At 32.0% G+C, this 15,698-nt stretch overlaps 2 protein-coding genes across 2 annotated transcripts in view; one reads left to right on the forward strand and one right to left on the reverse strand.

Moving 5' to 3' along the window:
* LOC145303826 (N-acetylgalactosamine kinase-like) overlaps positions 1-15,698 on the reverse strand; it is a 213,983-nt gene that overhangs the window by 123,070 nt on the left and 75,215 nt on the right. The gene's annotated exons all lie outside the window — the stretch shown is intronic.
* LOC145303825 (beta-1,4-glucuronyltransferase 1-like) overlaps positions 1-15,698 on the forward strand; it is a 110,263-nt gene that overhangs the window by 83,755 nt on the left and 10,810 nt on the right. Inside the window, exons 3-8 of the mRNA XM_080145464.1 lie at positions 5,531-5,618; positions 8,216-8,283; positions 8,558-8,637; positions 9,752-9,906; positions 10,789-10,846; positions 15,204-15,255. Of these exons, the coding sequence (XP_080001590.1) occupies positions 5,531-5,618; positions 8,216-8,283; positions 8,558-8,637; positions 9,752-9,906; positions 10,789-10,846; positions 15,204-15,255 (501 nt within the window). The remainder of the gene's footprint in view (positions 1-5,530; positions 5,619-8,215; positions 8,284-8,557; positions 8,638-9,751; positions 9,907-10,788; positions 10,847-15,203; positions 15,256-15,698) is intronic.

The raw sequence follows: 15,698 nt of genomic DNA on the forward strand, positions 1-15,698 counted from the left end.
AAAGTATTCCCTAAGCTCTTACTATCAATAATACATTCTTATGAAACTTAACAACATTAGACCCATTAGGTATACAAATAAAACAATCTTTGGATTAGATTTGTTCTTGTAATGAAATTAAGATGAACTAGATTTTCCCTTCAATTGTCATATTAACACAAGGCCGGAGAAAGAAAAACATACCTTTTCAATGCCTTCCAAGTAAGAATTTTATGGTTGTTTGGCCATTTTAGCCTTCGAGTACGATTATTTGGACAATTTTTTAAACCATCGATAATATATTTTTCTAGTATAGCATCGTATTACAGACAATTATCCACAAATTTTAAAAGCTTTTCTATAATTAGGGTCGGTCCGTTCGTCCCTCCGTCTATCTGTTTGTAACGGTTAGCTCCTTGCTTTAATTTATACATGTTTTTTATCCTATTCATCTGATTTTTTGCATACTGATTCCTATAACAACAAAATACAATGTTATAAGCGAAGCATCTCTACAATCATGTCCTAAAAATGTAGGTATGTCCTTAAGTAGTATCTTTTATTTAAACAGATATCAAACAAATTATCCGCTCTCACACTCTACAGGTGTTTATATTCGTTTGTCCTACCGTTTTAGAGCTTCGCTTTTATGGATGTTGTCATCTTTTTTAATCCTTTATTTCCCTCTGCCTTTATTCTGTAGGAAATGAGAAACGAGGTGTGACAATGTCTGTCTTTCAAATCTGTCAATGGATATATATAATTACTTGGATATTGCATCACATTTCCACCTACTCTAATAAAATAATTATTCCAGCTGGCTAATAAATTATACCCACATCCCCTCCCCACTTCTGACTTTAACCCATTTTCTCCCCTGGCCATTGAGGAATGGATTGACCAACAGCTGATGACAATATTAGCAACCTTAATTGACGACAAAAATTCCTGTGACACAATATCCACGTATAATATATCCATTATTCTGTGAGAATTTGTTCTTTTGTCAAGTTTGAATACTTACTTCAATTTTGATACGCAATAGACGAGCGTTTAGTTTTTTTTGTTGGATTTTAGAAGATTTTTTTTTTCTTTAAGATACGGAACATTAATCTTAAAATTTTACCTCCAACTTTTCTGCCAATGATTATTTACACAAATCTCATATGAGAGTTCCCAATTTGAACTTTCATCAAAAATCTTTTTTTTAAATCATTCACCACCCCCCCTTCCCTCTGAAAAAAATCATATTTCTAGCTCCTGTAGGGTCTTATTCATATTGGATACACTCTCTGCGGGCTTCTTCTTACCTTTAGTTGACCTAACCTGTTTGTGGCCCATATGAGATAAGAGTGAAACCGCCTTTAAACCAATTTCATACCAGATAATGATATAACTACACCTTTATTCATAAAGTTAAGGCCTAATGTTTTAATTCAAGAAAATATAATTCTACATTTTTTCTGCTATATAACATGGTAAAAAGTAAAAATAGATATTTTTAAATAAGGAAAAATAATTCCAGATGCCATAACCATGTCCCTGAAGTCATTTTGTTTTGATTGTATAAATTTTGTACCTAGATTTTTTATTGTCTGAATTTTATGAATTCGTTAAATTAAACATCCACAAAAGCTAAGCTTAACACACCAGATTGTCATACAAACGAACATTAACAATTTAAGGGGTTTCAAATTTATTTAGAAGTCTACATGAAATTTTAGTATCTTAATATTAATTAGATACAGTATGCATTGTATGGACGGACAAATACTTCATTATAGAGATGCTCCACTTATAATTTTATGCTGCCTATGCACAGTTATGGAATCTCAACGACAAAGAATTTTTTATCCAATCTTGACAAGTAAGGTATTTTTGGAAAGAGGAATATATATAGAAAACGCCTATGAAAATTAGAAAATCCGCAGAAATCATATTTGCAAGTTATTTGCAAAAATCTGCAATGCAAATTTGCAAAATTAATTTCATGCCTTAAATGACTTATTTAGAAAAAATCTTTTTATGAAATGTGTTTATTTATAAGTTTAGAACATACCTAGGGCAAAAAAAATTTCTTTAGTGTTACTTTTTTCACCTTATATATGAAAAAAGCAGTTTCTCACATTTTATGATAAAAAAAGGTATAGGAACAAAAAAATGATTTTTCTTGATGTAAACACAATAATTGGCATAAAATCTATCATCCTAAATGTAAAAATCAGATATAGAATCCTTTTTTAGAGCTAATATAGTGCAAAAAGTAACCAAGACATTTTTGCAAAGTATGAAAATCTGAAGAAAATAGTTCTTTTTGCTTTTGATATACATATCAGATAAATGTATATAAATTAGTGATTAAAAACTATAAAACATGTTATAAGTTTTTTCAACACTGTCATTGATTAAATTGCACTTTTAGGTTTAAGAATTACCGAAGTAGTGCATAAAAACTCTTTTTATGATGTAATTAAACAAAATAAATGCCAAAAAACCAACTACAAAATGGTCTACTGCATTATAAAAAACGCCTAATTGTTGATTTGAATTTATTTTGTTTAATAACTTAATAAAAAGATTTTTATGTGCTACTTTGGTAATCAGTAAACCTAAAAGTGCATTTTAATCAATGATAGGGTTGAAAAAGTTATAACTTGTTTTATAGTTTTTGTTCACTAATTTTATATACATTTATCTGATATGTATATCAAAATCAAAAAGAACTATTTTCTTCAGATTTTCATACTTTGCAAAAATGTCTTGGTTACTTTTTGCACTACTTTTGCTCTAAAAAGGATTCTATATCTGATTTTTACATTTAGGATGATAGATTTTATGCCAATTATTGTGTTTACAACAAGAAAAAACATATTTTTTGTTCCTATACCTTTTTTTATCATAAAATGTGAGAAACTGCTTTTTTCATATATAAGGTGAAAAAAGTAACACTAAAGAAATTTTTTTTGCCTTAAGTATGTTCTAAACTTATAGATAAACACATTTCATAAAAAGATTTCTTTTTAAATAAGTCATTTAAGGCATGAAATTAATTTTGCAAATTAACATTGCAGATTTTTGCAAATAACTTGCAAATATGATTTCTGCGGATTTTCTAATTTTCATAGGCGTTTTCTATATATATTCCTCTTTCCAAAAGTACCTCACTTGTCAAGATTGGATAAAAAAATCTTTGTCGTCGAGATTCCATAACTGTGTATGATAAGAGCTATCAGTTACGGACCCTAAACATAAAAAAGCTTCTTCATAAAGTAATTTTACTTTAATTGAACGCCTAATTAGAATTAGTCCAAAAAATACTTCTTATTACTAAAATAATTTTGCTAACAGTTAATGTTATAAACCATTCATTTGTCCACCGTATTATTGCTTGCTTTAGGCTGCCTTAAATAGGCACGGAATTTTTACAACTAATGGCATATTTGATAGTTCATGGAATTTTAAGAATTATTTTCTAACCAACAAGCAAAATAAATATAAAAAAAAATATTTGGGGGGCAAAAGGAGAGGTCGTCAATGTTACGATGTGTTGCCCCCCAACAACAGCTGAAAAAACACGTATAGGTTTCGTTGTTGGTATAAGCTGGCTTACTTCTAGAGTATAGATTTTTACCTCAAACACATAAAAACAAGGATGACAACATCCATAAAAGCGAAGCTCTGAAACGGTAGGACAAACGGACATTAACACTTGTATAATGTCAGAACTGAATAATCAGAATGCGAATGTATAAGAGTCAAAGCAAAATTGTAAGTAAATTTGTTGAAAACTGCTGGATACAGAATAATGATCATTGACATACTTACATTTTTAGGACTTGATTATAGAGTTGCTTCGCTTATAATATTGTACTTTGTTGTCCTAGGAATCAGTATACCAAAAATCAGACCAATCGGATAATTAGGTCACATACAAATTTGTTGTTAAAAATGTAAAAAAACAACATGTTTAAAATGGACGTACGGACATTCTGGTAATGATTATAGAGTTGCTACGCCTTCTAACTCGTACCTAACTATTACAGGAATCACCATGCAAAATTTGAAATCGATAGCACAATTCTAACATGCCTAAATTAACGAAAAAAGCTATTTAAAAAAGGAAAAAAAATCAACATGTCTAAAATGGACGTACGGACATTTTGGTAATGATTATAGAGTTGCTACGCTTTCTAAATCGTACCTAACTACTAAAGGAATCACCATGCAAAATTTGAAATCGATAGGACAATTCTAACATGTCTAAATTAACGAAAAAAGCTATCCGTGACGGACGGACGGACGGACGTACGGACGGACGGACGTACGGACGGACGGACCGACCCTAATTATAGAAAAGCTTCGCTTTTAAAAATAGGTAAAAATAGTAATAATTGAGACAGTAAGTACTGCTTTTAAAGGCAGCTTTATATACAGTAATCATTATTAAAAAGATACAATTAAAAATGTTGGAAAAAAAATATGGAGAAATTTTGGCACAAAACCCTTTCAATTCCCAAAATTTATCAACTAACAAAGGCAGAATATGTACACTTTATATTGAGTTTAAATCAGTTTCCATCGTTCAAAACATGCATGTTCCTATTTCTTGTATTATCTTTAAAAAACCAAGAAAAACACGGCCTAAAGATAGCGACAAAAATAGCCTTAAGCACACACAGAAGATGGCTAAAACAATTTAATAGCAACAATTATAATGCACAGTGTACCTTTGCCTCTGCAAGAAGTGCAAAAATTAAATAGGGTTTCATATTAAGCTAAAAGGCACAATGACATGCAAAAAAAAGTATTGTACTTTTTGAATGATGATGTCAAAGAATGTTAACACCAAGAACGTCCAAGTTCTTTTTTGGGGGGAGGGAGGGGGTGAAATGAGGGTTTACAAAGGTTTCAGGGTGGTAATGTAATGTTGTTGTTTTTTTTAATTTGGAGGGGTGTAAAATGATGTAAAAAAACACTTTACCCACCTCCCCCCCCACCTTTTGATGTCTATTCCAATACCCCCTGTGAAAATATAATAGTTTGGAGGGATGTGATTTGACCTCTATACACCCCTAACAATAATTCAAACTTCCCTCTATATCCTACACAGTATTACGAGTATTAGGAGTATTAAGAAATAGCAAGGGTGTCAACTTTTTTGTTGCAATACGAGAACCTCGCTAGAAAATAATAGTACTGACTCATTGGAAGGGGTAGTTGACAACTTTTGGTAACATGAAGGATAAAAAGACTTTTTTTGTGGCAGTGATGTTTCACTTTAAATGCAGTGCAGGTGGTGGTAGCTATTTAACATTAATTATTTTAAAAATTAATCGAGTTCTCTCAAAAGAATAATGCAAGTCCAAAAAACTATTTTGCCTTGCAAGTATTCAAAACTAACATATTAAAAATATTTTTATAAAAACTAAAAACGCCCAACTTACAATTTTTTTAAATATAAGGGATGGTGGGAAGTTTACTTTGCTCCTTTTTTTCATGTAATATGTAATAACTTTTTTTAAATTGCTAAAATATTTTTATTTTATTTTAGTGTTCAATGTCCTGTTATGGTTGATGTTAATGATGAACTCTGGCACCTCTGTTCAGGACGCACACTCAGAGAAACGTATATTACTCAGGTAATTATGAATGCTGGCACCTCTGTTCAAGACGCACACTCAGAGAAACGTATATTACTAAGGTAATTATAAATGCTGGTACATCTGTTTAGGATGCACACTTAAATAAACGTATATTACTCAGGTAATTATGAGCGCTGGCACCTCTGTTTAGGACGCACTCTCAGAGAAACGTATATTACTCAGAAAATTGTAAATGCTGGCACTTCAGTTCAGGGTGCACACTTTGGTAAAATTTGAGATTTTTTATTATTTTCTCTTGGGTTTGATGTATTTTTGTACAGGAATCATGAAAATGTAAATTAAATTAAATGATTTCTCCTCACTATCCATGAAAAATACAAAGCACTTCTATTTTATTATTTCATACACACACACTCACTCACTCTACTACTTTAAATGCAACAGAATATCAATATCTAAAGGATATGCTTTAATTTAGCATTTAACAATTACTGTATTTCTAAGAAATTATATCATTTATTGAATATTGTTCGAAGATTTTTTATGGAAATATATGAGTGCTTTCCCTCAAGATGTCTGTCAAGCACTCAACCCACCCCCCTCTTTTTTAAACATAAAATGAAAAAGGCAAGAGAGGGGGGTAAGTTTTTTTCTGTATGCCTTATGTCATGGGCCCTAACCTTGCGTGGCTACCAAGTATCGAATATAGCCTAACCCTACTTGTAAAATGTACAATGTACTATCTTTCCCCTTTATTTTTCAATTTATTTTAAGATAATAGGGAGGGTTTTCAGTGCTCAACAAAGCACTTTGAGGGAAACTGCCAACAAATGTTTTTAGAAGTCAAGCCCAAATTCATACAAAAATACAATATTTTTATATAAGTAATCAAAATACTCTAAAAGCTATCTTTGTCGGTCAGTCTGTCGGTCTGTAAAGTCTCTTTATCAATAATCTGTATCATTACCAAGACAAAAAAATGCATTAAAATATTCACACCAAAATAAAAGTTCTAAATAATAGACATTTTTATTAATCTTTCGGCCCAATCGGATTCAGCTTGGAAGTGTCTTCAGATTGGAAGGCCTGATCAAGAGAGAGACTTATTCTTGTTAAAAGCTTTGTTAATGGTCGAAAAAATCATCCTTTTTTCTACACCTTACTTCTGAGTATTCAAATGCATTTTTTGTATTGCTTCAATGTTAGTTGTTTAGTGTCGTAATAATATGTACTATTTGTTCCATGCATTACTTCAAGCTTGTATAGAAAAAGTAGTCAATTTAAGAAATTAAACAAACTTATTTTTCACGTATTTTGAACATTCGTGATGATCTCCCAAAGTTCAAAGTTTTGATTCAATGGGGTTCAACAAAATATATTTTTTCAATAATTACTCAACAGAATTCAAAAAGTAAGGTGTCAAATTAAAGATCTTACTACTTTTGTTCATAATGGCAATTTTCTTCTTTTTTTGTTGCGATTTAGTACCTTAAAACGAACTTAATTTTTAAAAAAAAACCTAAATTACTTCAAAAATAAGAGGTTTATAAAAAAAAACGATTGTATATCTAAATTCTATGGATCATTTTACATCTACTACTTACTAAAATCACAGACTAGCCATTTTTTTTAAATCACAAAAGTTTGGACACGTTCTTTTAATAGTTTTAGGATATATATATATATATATATATATATAGATAATTGGAGGGAGGAGACATTGGACTGTAAATTACACAAGCTTTGTTATCTTATTCTTTAAACAAAAACTTTTGTTACTTTTATGCAATTTTATTTGTTCAAAATTTAGTGTTAAAACTTTTCAACCAATAATTTTAACCTTCAGATATTCATACATATAGTTGATATAACTTAATTGTTGTTTTTGGTTTAAATAAGATTCTTTAATACATGGCCTAAGTTTTGATTTTACAATGTACTATGTATGAATTTGCAGTTTACACATGATGTATTAAAAACATCATTTATATGCTAAACACAGGGACAATAATAATCAAAGAAGTCATAAATAATCATTTAAAAACCCACAGATATTATGGGCTAAGAGAATGTACGATAAACTGATATTCATCCTCAATGATGATAAACAAAAATACCCCTTCAGTAGATTCAAATTGAAACCAACCAAACACAATTCAATGAAAGAACTCAAAGATTTTGGGCCAACGAAAAAGATAACGTGGTTACTTTTGGTACCAGTGTAATTTACAGTCCAACTCTTATGTCCCCTTCTTCCCTGAAAATTAATATTTAAAAAGAGTGGGGGAAGTTTTTCCGTTGGTGGTTTCTATTACTATAGATAAGTTAGGTTGGATTTTGAACTTGGTAGTCCAGCAGCCATCGGGCAGGTATTGTTCACGCAGGATTCGCACCCTTCCACCCCTCTCAGAGATTAAGGTTAGAAGAAAAAAACGTTTCATTTGTTTGCTTGACAACTTTGAGACTTTATTAAATTTAAATTGGTTGGTTCATTGGGTTGAGTGACCAAACGTTTTAACCACTAACTTTAATCTACAGAGGGGGTAATTTTGTGAATGGAAATTGGGGATGTACATTAATTTATGGGCCATTGTATTATCCCTTTATATCCCTGATAAAATGTGTTTGTTTAGTTATGAGTACAGTGATCATAAGAATACCGGAGGAGAATTAACACTAGAACCAGTACCTTCAGAGCCAGGTCAGTACAGTGATCATAAGAATACCGGAGGATAATTAAAACTAGAACCAGTACCTTCAGAGCCAGGTCAGTACAGTGATCATAAGAATACTGGAGGAGAATTAACACTAGAACCAGTACCTTCAGAGCCAGGTCAGTACAGTGATCATAAGAATACCGGAGGAGAGTTAACACTAGAACCAGTACCTTCAGAGCCAGGTCAGTAGCGCAGTTACTCTTTACAATTACGAAAATTTGAGCCATAATCTTTATACTTACACTTATTTTTGTTTAGTGTATACTGGATTGAGTTCAAGACAGGAACTATCAACATCAGCAGAAAGAATTAATAAGCCTGACATTTTAGTAAGTCAGGTAATTTCTTTAAAAAAATTTTCTCTGTTCTCACTCTATCACTTCCTACCTCCTAACCTATTATTTTATAGTAGGAAAGCTACTCTATAATTAACCTTGTCAGTCTGTCCGTCCGTCAATCAGTCCCTTGCGCCTTTTGGGAAATATGATTTTCTTTGCTGCTATTAATGATAGATTGCTTATTTTTTATACTTTGTTCTAATGAGCATCTAGTATATATTTCAATTGGTCCGCTGGTCAGTCATGCTACAAAAATATAAAAATATAAATTCTGAGAAAAGTTTTGTGATTTTTAAAAAAATGCAATTCATTCTTGTTTTTTGACCACTTTGTCCGTCCATCCTCGTTTATTTGTGCTTCGCTACTTGTTGATGTTGTTATCCTTGTTTTTATTTCCCCCACGGTAAAAGTGTCCTAATTCATTTGCAAATTCCCTGACTAAGAAAGGTATACTGCTCTATTTTGTCCCTATAACAAGGATGACAACATCCATAAAAGCGAAGCTCTGAAACGGTAGGTCAAACACTTGTAAAAACTGCTTAAATACAGGATACTGTTTTATTACATTTAGTACTTGATTATAGAGATGCTTCGCTTATAACATTGTACATTGTCGTCCTATTAATCAGTATTCCAAAAATCAGATCAATCGGATTATTATATAACATAAAAATTTGTTGTTAAAAATAAGTTAAAAATCAACATGTTTAAAATGGACGTACGGACATTCTGGTAAAGATTATAGAGTTGCTACGCTTTCAACATCGTACCTAACTACAACAGGAATCACCATGCAAAGTTAGCAATCGATAGGACAGTATTAACATGCCTAGATTAACGAAAAAAGCTATCCGTTCCAGACGGACGGTCGGACTTAAGTACGGACCGACCCTAATTGTAGAAAAGCTTCGCTTCTAAAAATAACTTTTTTTTATCTTAATGTGAATGGTTCGAATCCTTTCAAAATAGGCGTTTTCGGGCTTTGGAATTTTGATCATCTAGTTATATATATATAGAGTTGAAAATAGTTTGGAATACATTTTTTAGTTATACTCAAGTTATTCTATGAAAAAGCATCTATTTTATTTGATATTACTATCATTATTTTTTTTAGGAAAACGTAGCTGCCATAGATGAAACTAAAGTAGACAATACTCTCGCCATAGATAAGAAAGATGTAGATATTGTAGCAGAGACTAAACAGATAATTAGCAAGGATCCTCCTGTTGTAAAGTTTAACAGCAATGAAGGTGTTCTTGATAAATACAGGTCTTTTATTTTCATTGATAAAAAAGATAATTTAGTGTTTAAGCGTGGAAAATATTGTGTTACATATTTATAGTTGTCAGTCAAGATATTGTAAACCACTGAAATGATTGAATTCGCCATTTTAGAGAATCCTTACATAGGTCCCAGGGTGGTTTTATGCTATTTTATTTATGAATAAGTGTTGTTATAAATAGGTTTTAAGCTATTTTTCTGCCTCTCCAATAAAGAGCCCTTAGATGCTATGAACGAGGCCACTAATATTCTTCAAAATAGAGCAGTTTGATTTTTGTTTAACTCTACTTGAAATAAAGGGGGAGGTAGGTTGTACTAAAACTCCGTAAGTGTGTGAGTTTACAGAATTTAAAATAGAAGTAGCGAACTCTAAAATTTGGCATGGCAGTTGCTCTAATGGGATATAATGTGACTGACTATGTACTAAATTAGAGCAACTGCCATACAAATTTTAGAGTTCGCTACTTCTATTTTAAATTCTTAAAACTCACACATTTACGGAATATTAGCACAACCTACCTCCCCCTTTTTGAAAACCACAGAACCAAGATGTGCTGAATTTTAATTTCCAAATTTGTACTCAGTTTCCGCGGTGTTACCTCATCCTATCTCAATATTTATTACTAGCTAAAAAAGCTTCAAACTTACAAAAAAAACATACGTTCAAAATTTTGAAAGTTTGAAGCTGTTTTAGCTAGTACTAAATATAGAGATAGGATGAGGAAACACCGTGGAAACTGCGAACACATTTGGAAATTAAAATTCAGCACATCTGAACCAAGTGGTTTATATTTTTAAAAAATCTGATGTTATATGGTAAATTATTATTTTAATATTAGAATTATCTCATAACATCTATTTTATATTTAGATTATTTAAGAAACATACATTCGCCAAGACTGGTTCTAATTGGGATCAACTATCGAAGGTATAGTAATTTATTTTTCAATCCCTCCACTCATTTTTCCATAGATAATAGACGACATAAAATACGGTAAACCTCTTAAAACTGCTAACTCTGACAAAAAGTTAAACTTGATTTATCTTCTTTTTTCTTTATTTATTGTATATAAGTATGGAAAAGTTGGAGGTAATTTTTTTTTTGAGATAGAATTCTTCCCTAAGTATCTTAAATTTGTATCTTTTATCATATGAAATGGTGAATTTAACAAATTAAACGTAGAAGTATATTAACCACATAAATTTGCCCCATGCCGTTGAGAAACAAAGACAAGGGTGAAAAGATAAATAAATCCATTTTTAAAGATTTAAAGATTGACTTAAATCTTGAATATTTAAGTAAGGATGTCAAAGAGAGATAGCACATTGTCGAGATTTTAAAAATTAAATTGATGAATATTTGAACTATGACTTTGACCAACAGGATAACTCTCTGTTATTAGCGTAATATAATTTCATTCATATTAAAAGAATTGGTGCTTTACTTTAAAGTGCCTACCGTGCACAGAACCCCCTCCCTTCATTTTAAAAATAAAATTAGTCTGAGTTTAGTTCCTTAGCCCTTCGTGGCTACCATAAACCAAATATGACCTAACCTAACCTTAGGTAAAACACTACACGAAAAACTAACCACCTCATTTTCAATTTGGTTTAAAATAAGGGAGGAGGGTTGTATTTGTGCTTAATGGGCACTCTAAGGGCAACCGCCAAAGAACGGCCCTATCTAAGTTTTACAGATCCTTAAACCCTGTGAGGGCGATGATGATCATACTAGAAAGCTAAAATTGATTTGTATAGGGCCCTAACTTTTAAACAATTTGATAAGTACCCATTAAAAATGAGATGGTAAATATAATATCTGTGATATGTTTTTTATCAACATAAGAGGGTAATATTAATTTCTATTAGAGCAGCGTTAAAATAAAGTAAATATATGATTCGCCAAAAAAAATAAGAAAATCGATTCCAAGTTTGCCTTGGCTTTAAAATAATGTGGAAAAGTTGGAGGCAAAATAGTCATTTATCGCATCGTATTATAGACAGATTACCGCGGATTTTAAAATGAAAAAAGTATAAGATTCGTCTGGGCTAACAAAACTGGCATTAGTTTTATGATTTTTATTGCAATATTCGTGGAAAATTGTTTGTAATACGATGCTATACATGATTGTCCAGTATGGCTGAGAACCATTTCTAATACTTAAAAGTGTTTCTTTAGGTGCAATTTCCTTCTTTCTAGAAAAATATATCAATCGAACTGCCTAAATGTTAGGGACCTTGGTTGATTACAGCCCCAAGCCCATAATTCATACCTTGCGCCGGTTCTAAGCTATTTAAAACCTAAATATTACATAGATAACTACTGGTTGCTACGCCTATAATCTCTAGAGAAGTGCAGTTGTTAAGAAACATAGCTTAAAACCCACCCCACACACTTTAAAGCTTCCATAAAAAGTAAAACCAATTGGGACTAGCAATTCATGAGACCTTAAGCATCAGACAAAAAAACGTATATTATAGGATTTCTTGATAAAAACGATTTTGGATTGAAAGGTTTTGATCAATTTAAAGACATCAAAGTGGTCTTCACTGACATATACTCCACATAATTATATTCTATTGACATTATAATGTTGAAATAATGGTAGCAAGAAATTTTGACGTTACGATTGATTTTCAGGAATCCGAAACTGTTATGGACGTATAGATGGACATACTTTAGTTATAGAGCAGCCGTGTCTATGATATTAATTCTGTCTGTAATTTAAATTACTTTAAGGTCCCTAGAACCTGGTTCCTTTCTCTGTCTTTATTCTTGGGTGAAAAATTGGTGTCCTATGAATTTAGCAAAATTTTTATACAAGAAATATAGCGTGAAGTAAATTTTTAATACATAATTTATACATTAGAGGGTGGTTGATAATATCCAATAATAAAAGTGATCATTGCTGAAAAAATATCAACATAACGCCATAAAAGCGGATTTAACTATTTAGATTTTGCGTCGTTACGCCAACATTAACCAATTACCATAGATCGTAAGGGATGATTTGATGGTCGAAAATATGATATACAACCCCAATTATGTAAACAAAATTATTCCGTCTGTAGATTAAGATTATTAGTTGAAAAGTTTAGACACTACGTGTTAAGAACTTTCCAATAAAAATTTAATAGAAGTAACCAAAGTTTTTTAAACAAACGAATATATTAACGTGTTTATAAAACATAGGGTACTAGTGTAATTTACAGTCTAATGTCCCCTCCCTCCCTGTGTAATAACAGGCCTGTTTGCAGGCTCGAGTTCATGCCGACAAAAATACATACCTCTCTCTGTGGTATGGTATTTGTAATATGTCTGTTTAAACAGGGTTACTGGGATATGCCAATAGCACTTAAAAGGACTCTCCACAGAAAAATCAACTTTGGATTTTTGAAAATCTAACCTGAAACTATTATTCTCTGTTCAATTTTAGGCATTTTTTGTTTTTGTGGCATCGCGATCGAAGCCCTTTGAAAATTTTGTCCGCCGCCTATTTGTACTGCCGCTATAACAATATATACTACACTTTCCTCCACTCAATATATGTTCGCCGCTAAAGAACATTTGCTCCATTGCAACCGGCCGCTCTACGATTTATCCTCTTCCTTGACTGGACAATCCTGCCGCCTTCATTTTGTGTTCGCCTCCGCCAAATATAACCATCTTTTGCCGCAGTTGCCGCATTCATCGCCCTTCTCCGCCGCTACTCCGCTATACATTGTGTACGTAGCTATACACAACACCCCCAGCCTCCATTTAATTTCTGAACAAGGGAGAGGGGAGCATGTATTAAAAAGCGACATACAGCAATGAATAGCGGAGTAGCGGCGGAGAAGGGCAATGAATGCGGCAACGGCGGCAAAAATAGAAGCTAAAAATCACTAAAGCAGCACAAATTAAATGGCGGGAGGATTCACTTAAAGGAGGTAAAAAATTTTAAAGGGCTTCGATCGCGATGCCACAAAAACAAAAAATGCCTAAAATTGAACAGAGAATAATAATTTCAGGTTAGATTTTCAAAAATCCAAAGTTGATTTTTCTGTGGAGAGTCCTTTTGATATGCAGAGGCAACAGATCTATAGTATAGATGTATATATAGATAATTACCTCTTCCCTTCTCCAATTACCATTTTCGTCTGCTAGCAAATTGTTTTCTGCTACTTGGCTGTGTTAATACTCCCGACATCTTTGGTTCATTTTCAAAGACCCAATTGAGAGTCGGCACAAGGGCATTGCGATAGGGAAATACAGTTATTTAACCCTTTCTCCCTCTAGTATTTTAATCTAATGAAGAGGCAAGGATAGAGGGATAGGACAATAGAAAACAGATTATTCTTTCCCTGCATTCTTATGTAAAATCATCTCGAAAAGAAACATGATAGAAATTATAATTTTAGAATAGATGAATTTGAAATGCTTTTTTAGAAAATGTTAAGTTAAGAATGGGATAGGAGAACCTGAAATAGCTGAAGTATGGAATGGGATGGGGCGTAAATTATTTTTTTTATTCATATACATTTATTCCTGACTTTAAATATCTGTGTGTTCAACTGAAAATTGATTGCCCATTTCTTCCCTAATTTCCGAAGTTGTACAGCAGATAACCCAAATATTTAAAAGTTTGAAGCTTTTTTAGCCAGTAGTAAATATTGAGATAGGATGAGGAAACTATGTACACAATCGGAAACTCAAATTCAGCTGACCATCTGTGTGTGTCTGTATGTCTGTCTGTATGTGTGTCTGTCTGTCTGTAAGTTTGATTGTGTGAAAGTTAAATTGATATAATTGACCTTTGTGACACTACTAAGAAGAAAGATTTTCATGGTGGTTCTTAAATTTTCTTTTTTGGGGCAGTTGGAGATATGACAATGGCTGATGTTCATCCTCAATGATTATACATAAAATTAGCCCTTTTATAGATTATAATTAATGGATGAAACGTTTAGACACCAAACTTAATGAACTAACCAATCAAAATTCAATAACTGTCCCCAACGTTGTTATGCCTACGAATAAGAAAAGGTTATTTTAAAACTTTGGGTACTAGTGTATTAAACAGGATTATGTACCATCCCCCCTGAATATTTACTAATATTAAGAACCTTCCTACCAAAAAACAGAATTGTAATTGTCATTAATTTTCCTATCCCCCTGTTTTGAATTTTGATTGGTTAGTTCCAGAAGTTACAGAAGAGGTAATTTTGTCTATCGTCATTGGGTACGAACAATCTATTCACAACATTTTTTAAATCCTAAAAATCTAATTTTATATTTTTTTCAGAATAAAATCTGTCTTGGTAGTCAGACAAGTGTTGATAGACTTTATCATTTAGGTAATGTAAACTTATAGTGCAAGGACGTCCAAGTAACAACTCCCCACCCTTGGTGGTCCTTGTTTTAGTGATAGTGGACATAATAATGTCATTTCTCCCGGCCAAACGCCGTAATGCGTCATGTTGGAAGGGTGACGCAAATTTATGACCCCAGATTTCGCGATCTGAGAAAAATTTATCTTTATATTATATCTAATTAAATAATCTTGCAAGCATCGCTTTTATCTTATAAGGAAAAATAGTAAATCAAATAGCGAAAACTGAGATCTGAAATTTGCATCACACTTCCAACATGACGCATGACGGCGAATGGCCGGGAGAAATAACAATAATTTTCCACTAGCGTTTTAGTGACATGTCTTTTCTAAAAGTGAGACGTGTCCGTTGATCTGAAATGTATTTTTCTTTTCCATTTTTGATGCGAAGCTACTCTAAAATTCACT

The sequence above is a fragment of the Acartia tonsa genome, chromosome 13, assembly GCF_053477335.1.
Source record: "Acartia tonsa isolate MP-2025a chromosome 13, ASM5347733v1, whole genome shotgun sequence".
Taxonomy (NCBI): Eukaryota; Metazoa; Arthropoda; class Copepoda; order Calanoida; family Acartiidae; genus Acartia; species Acartia tonsa.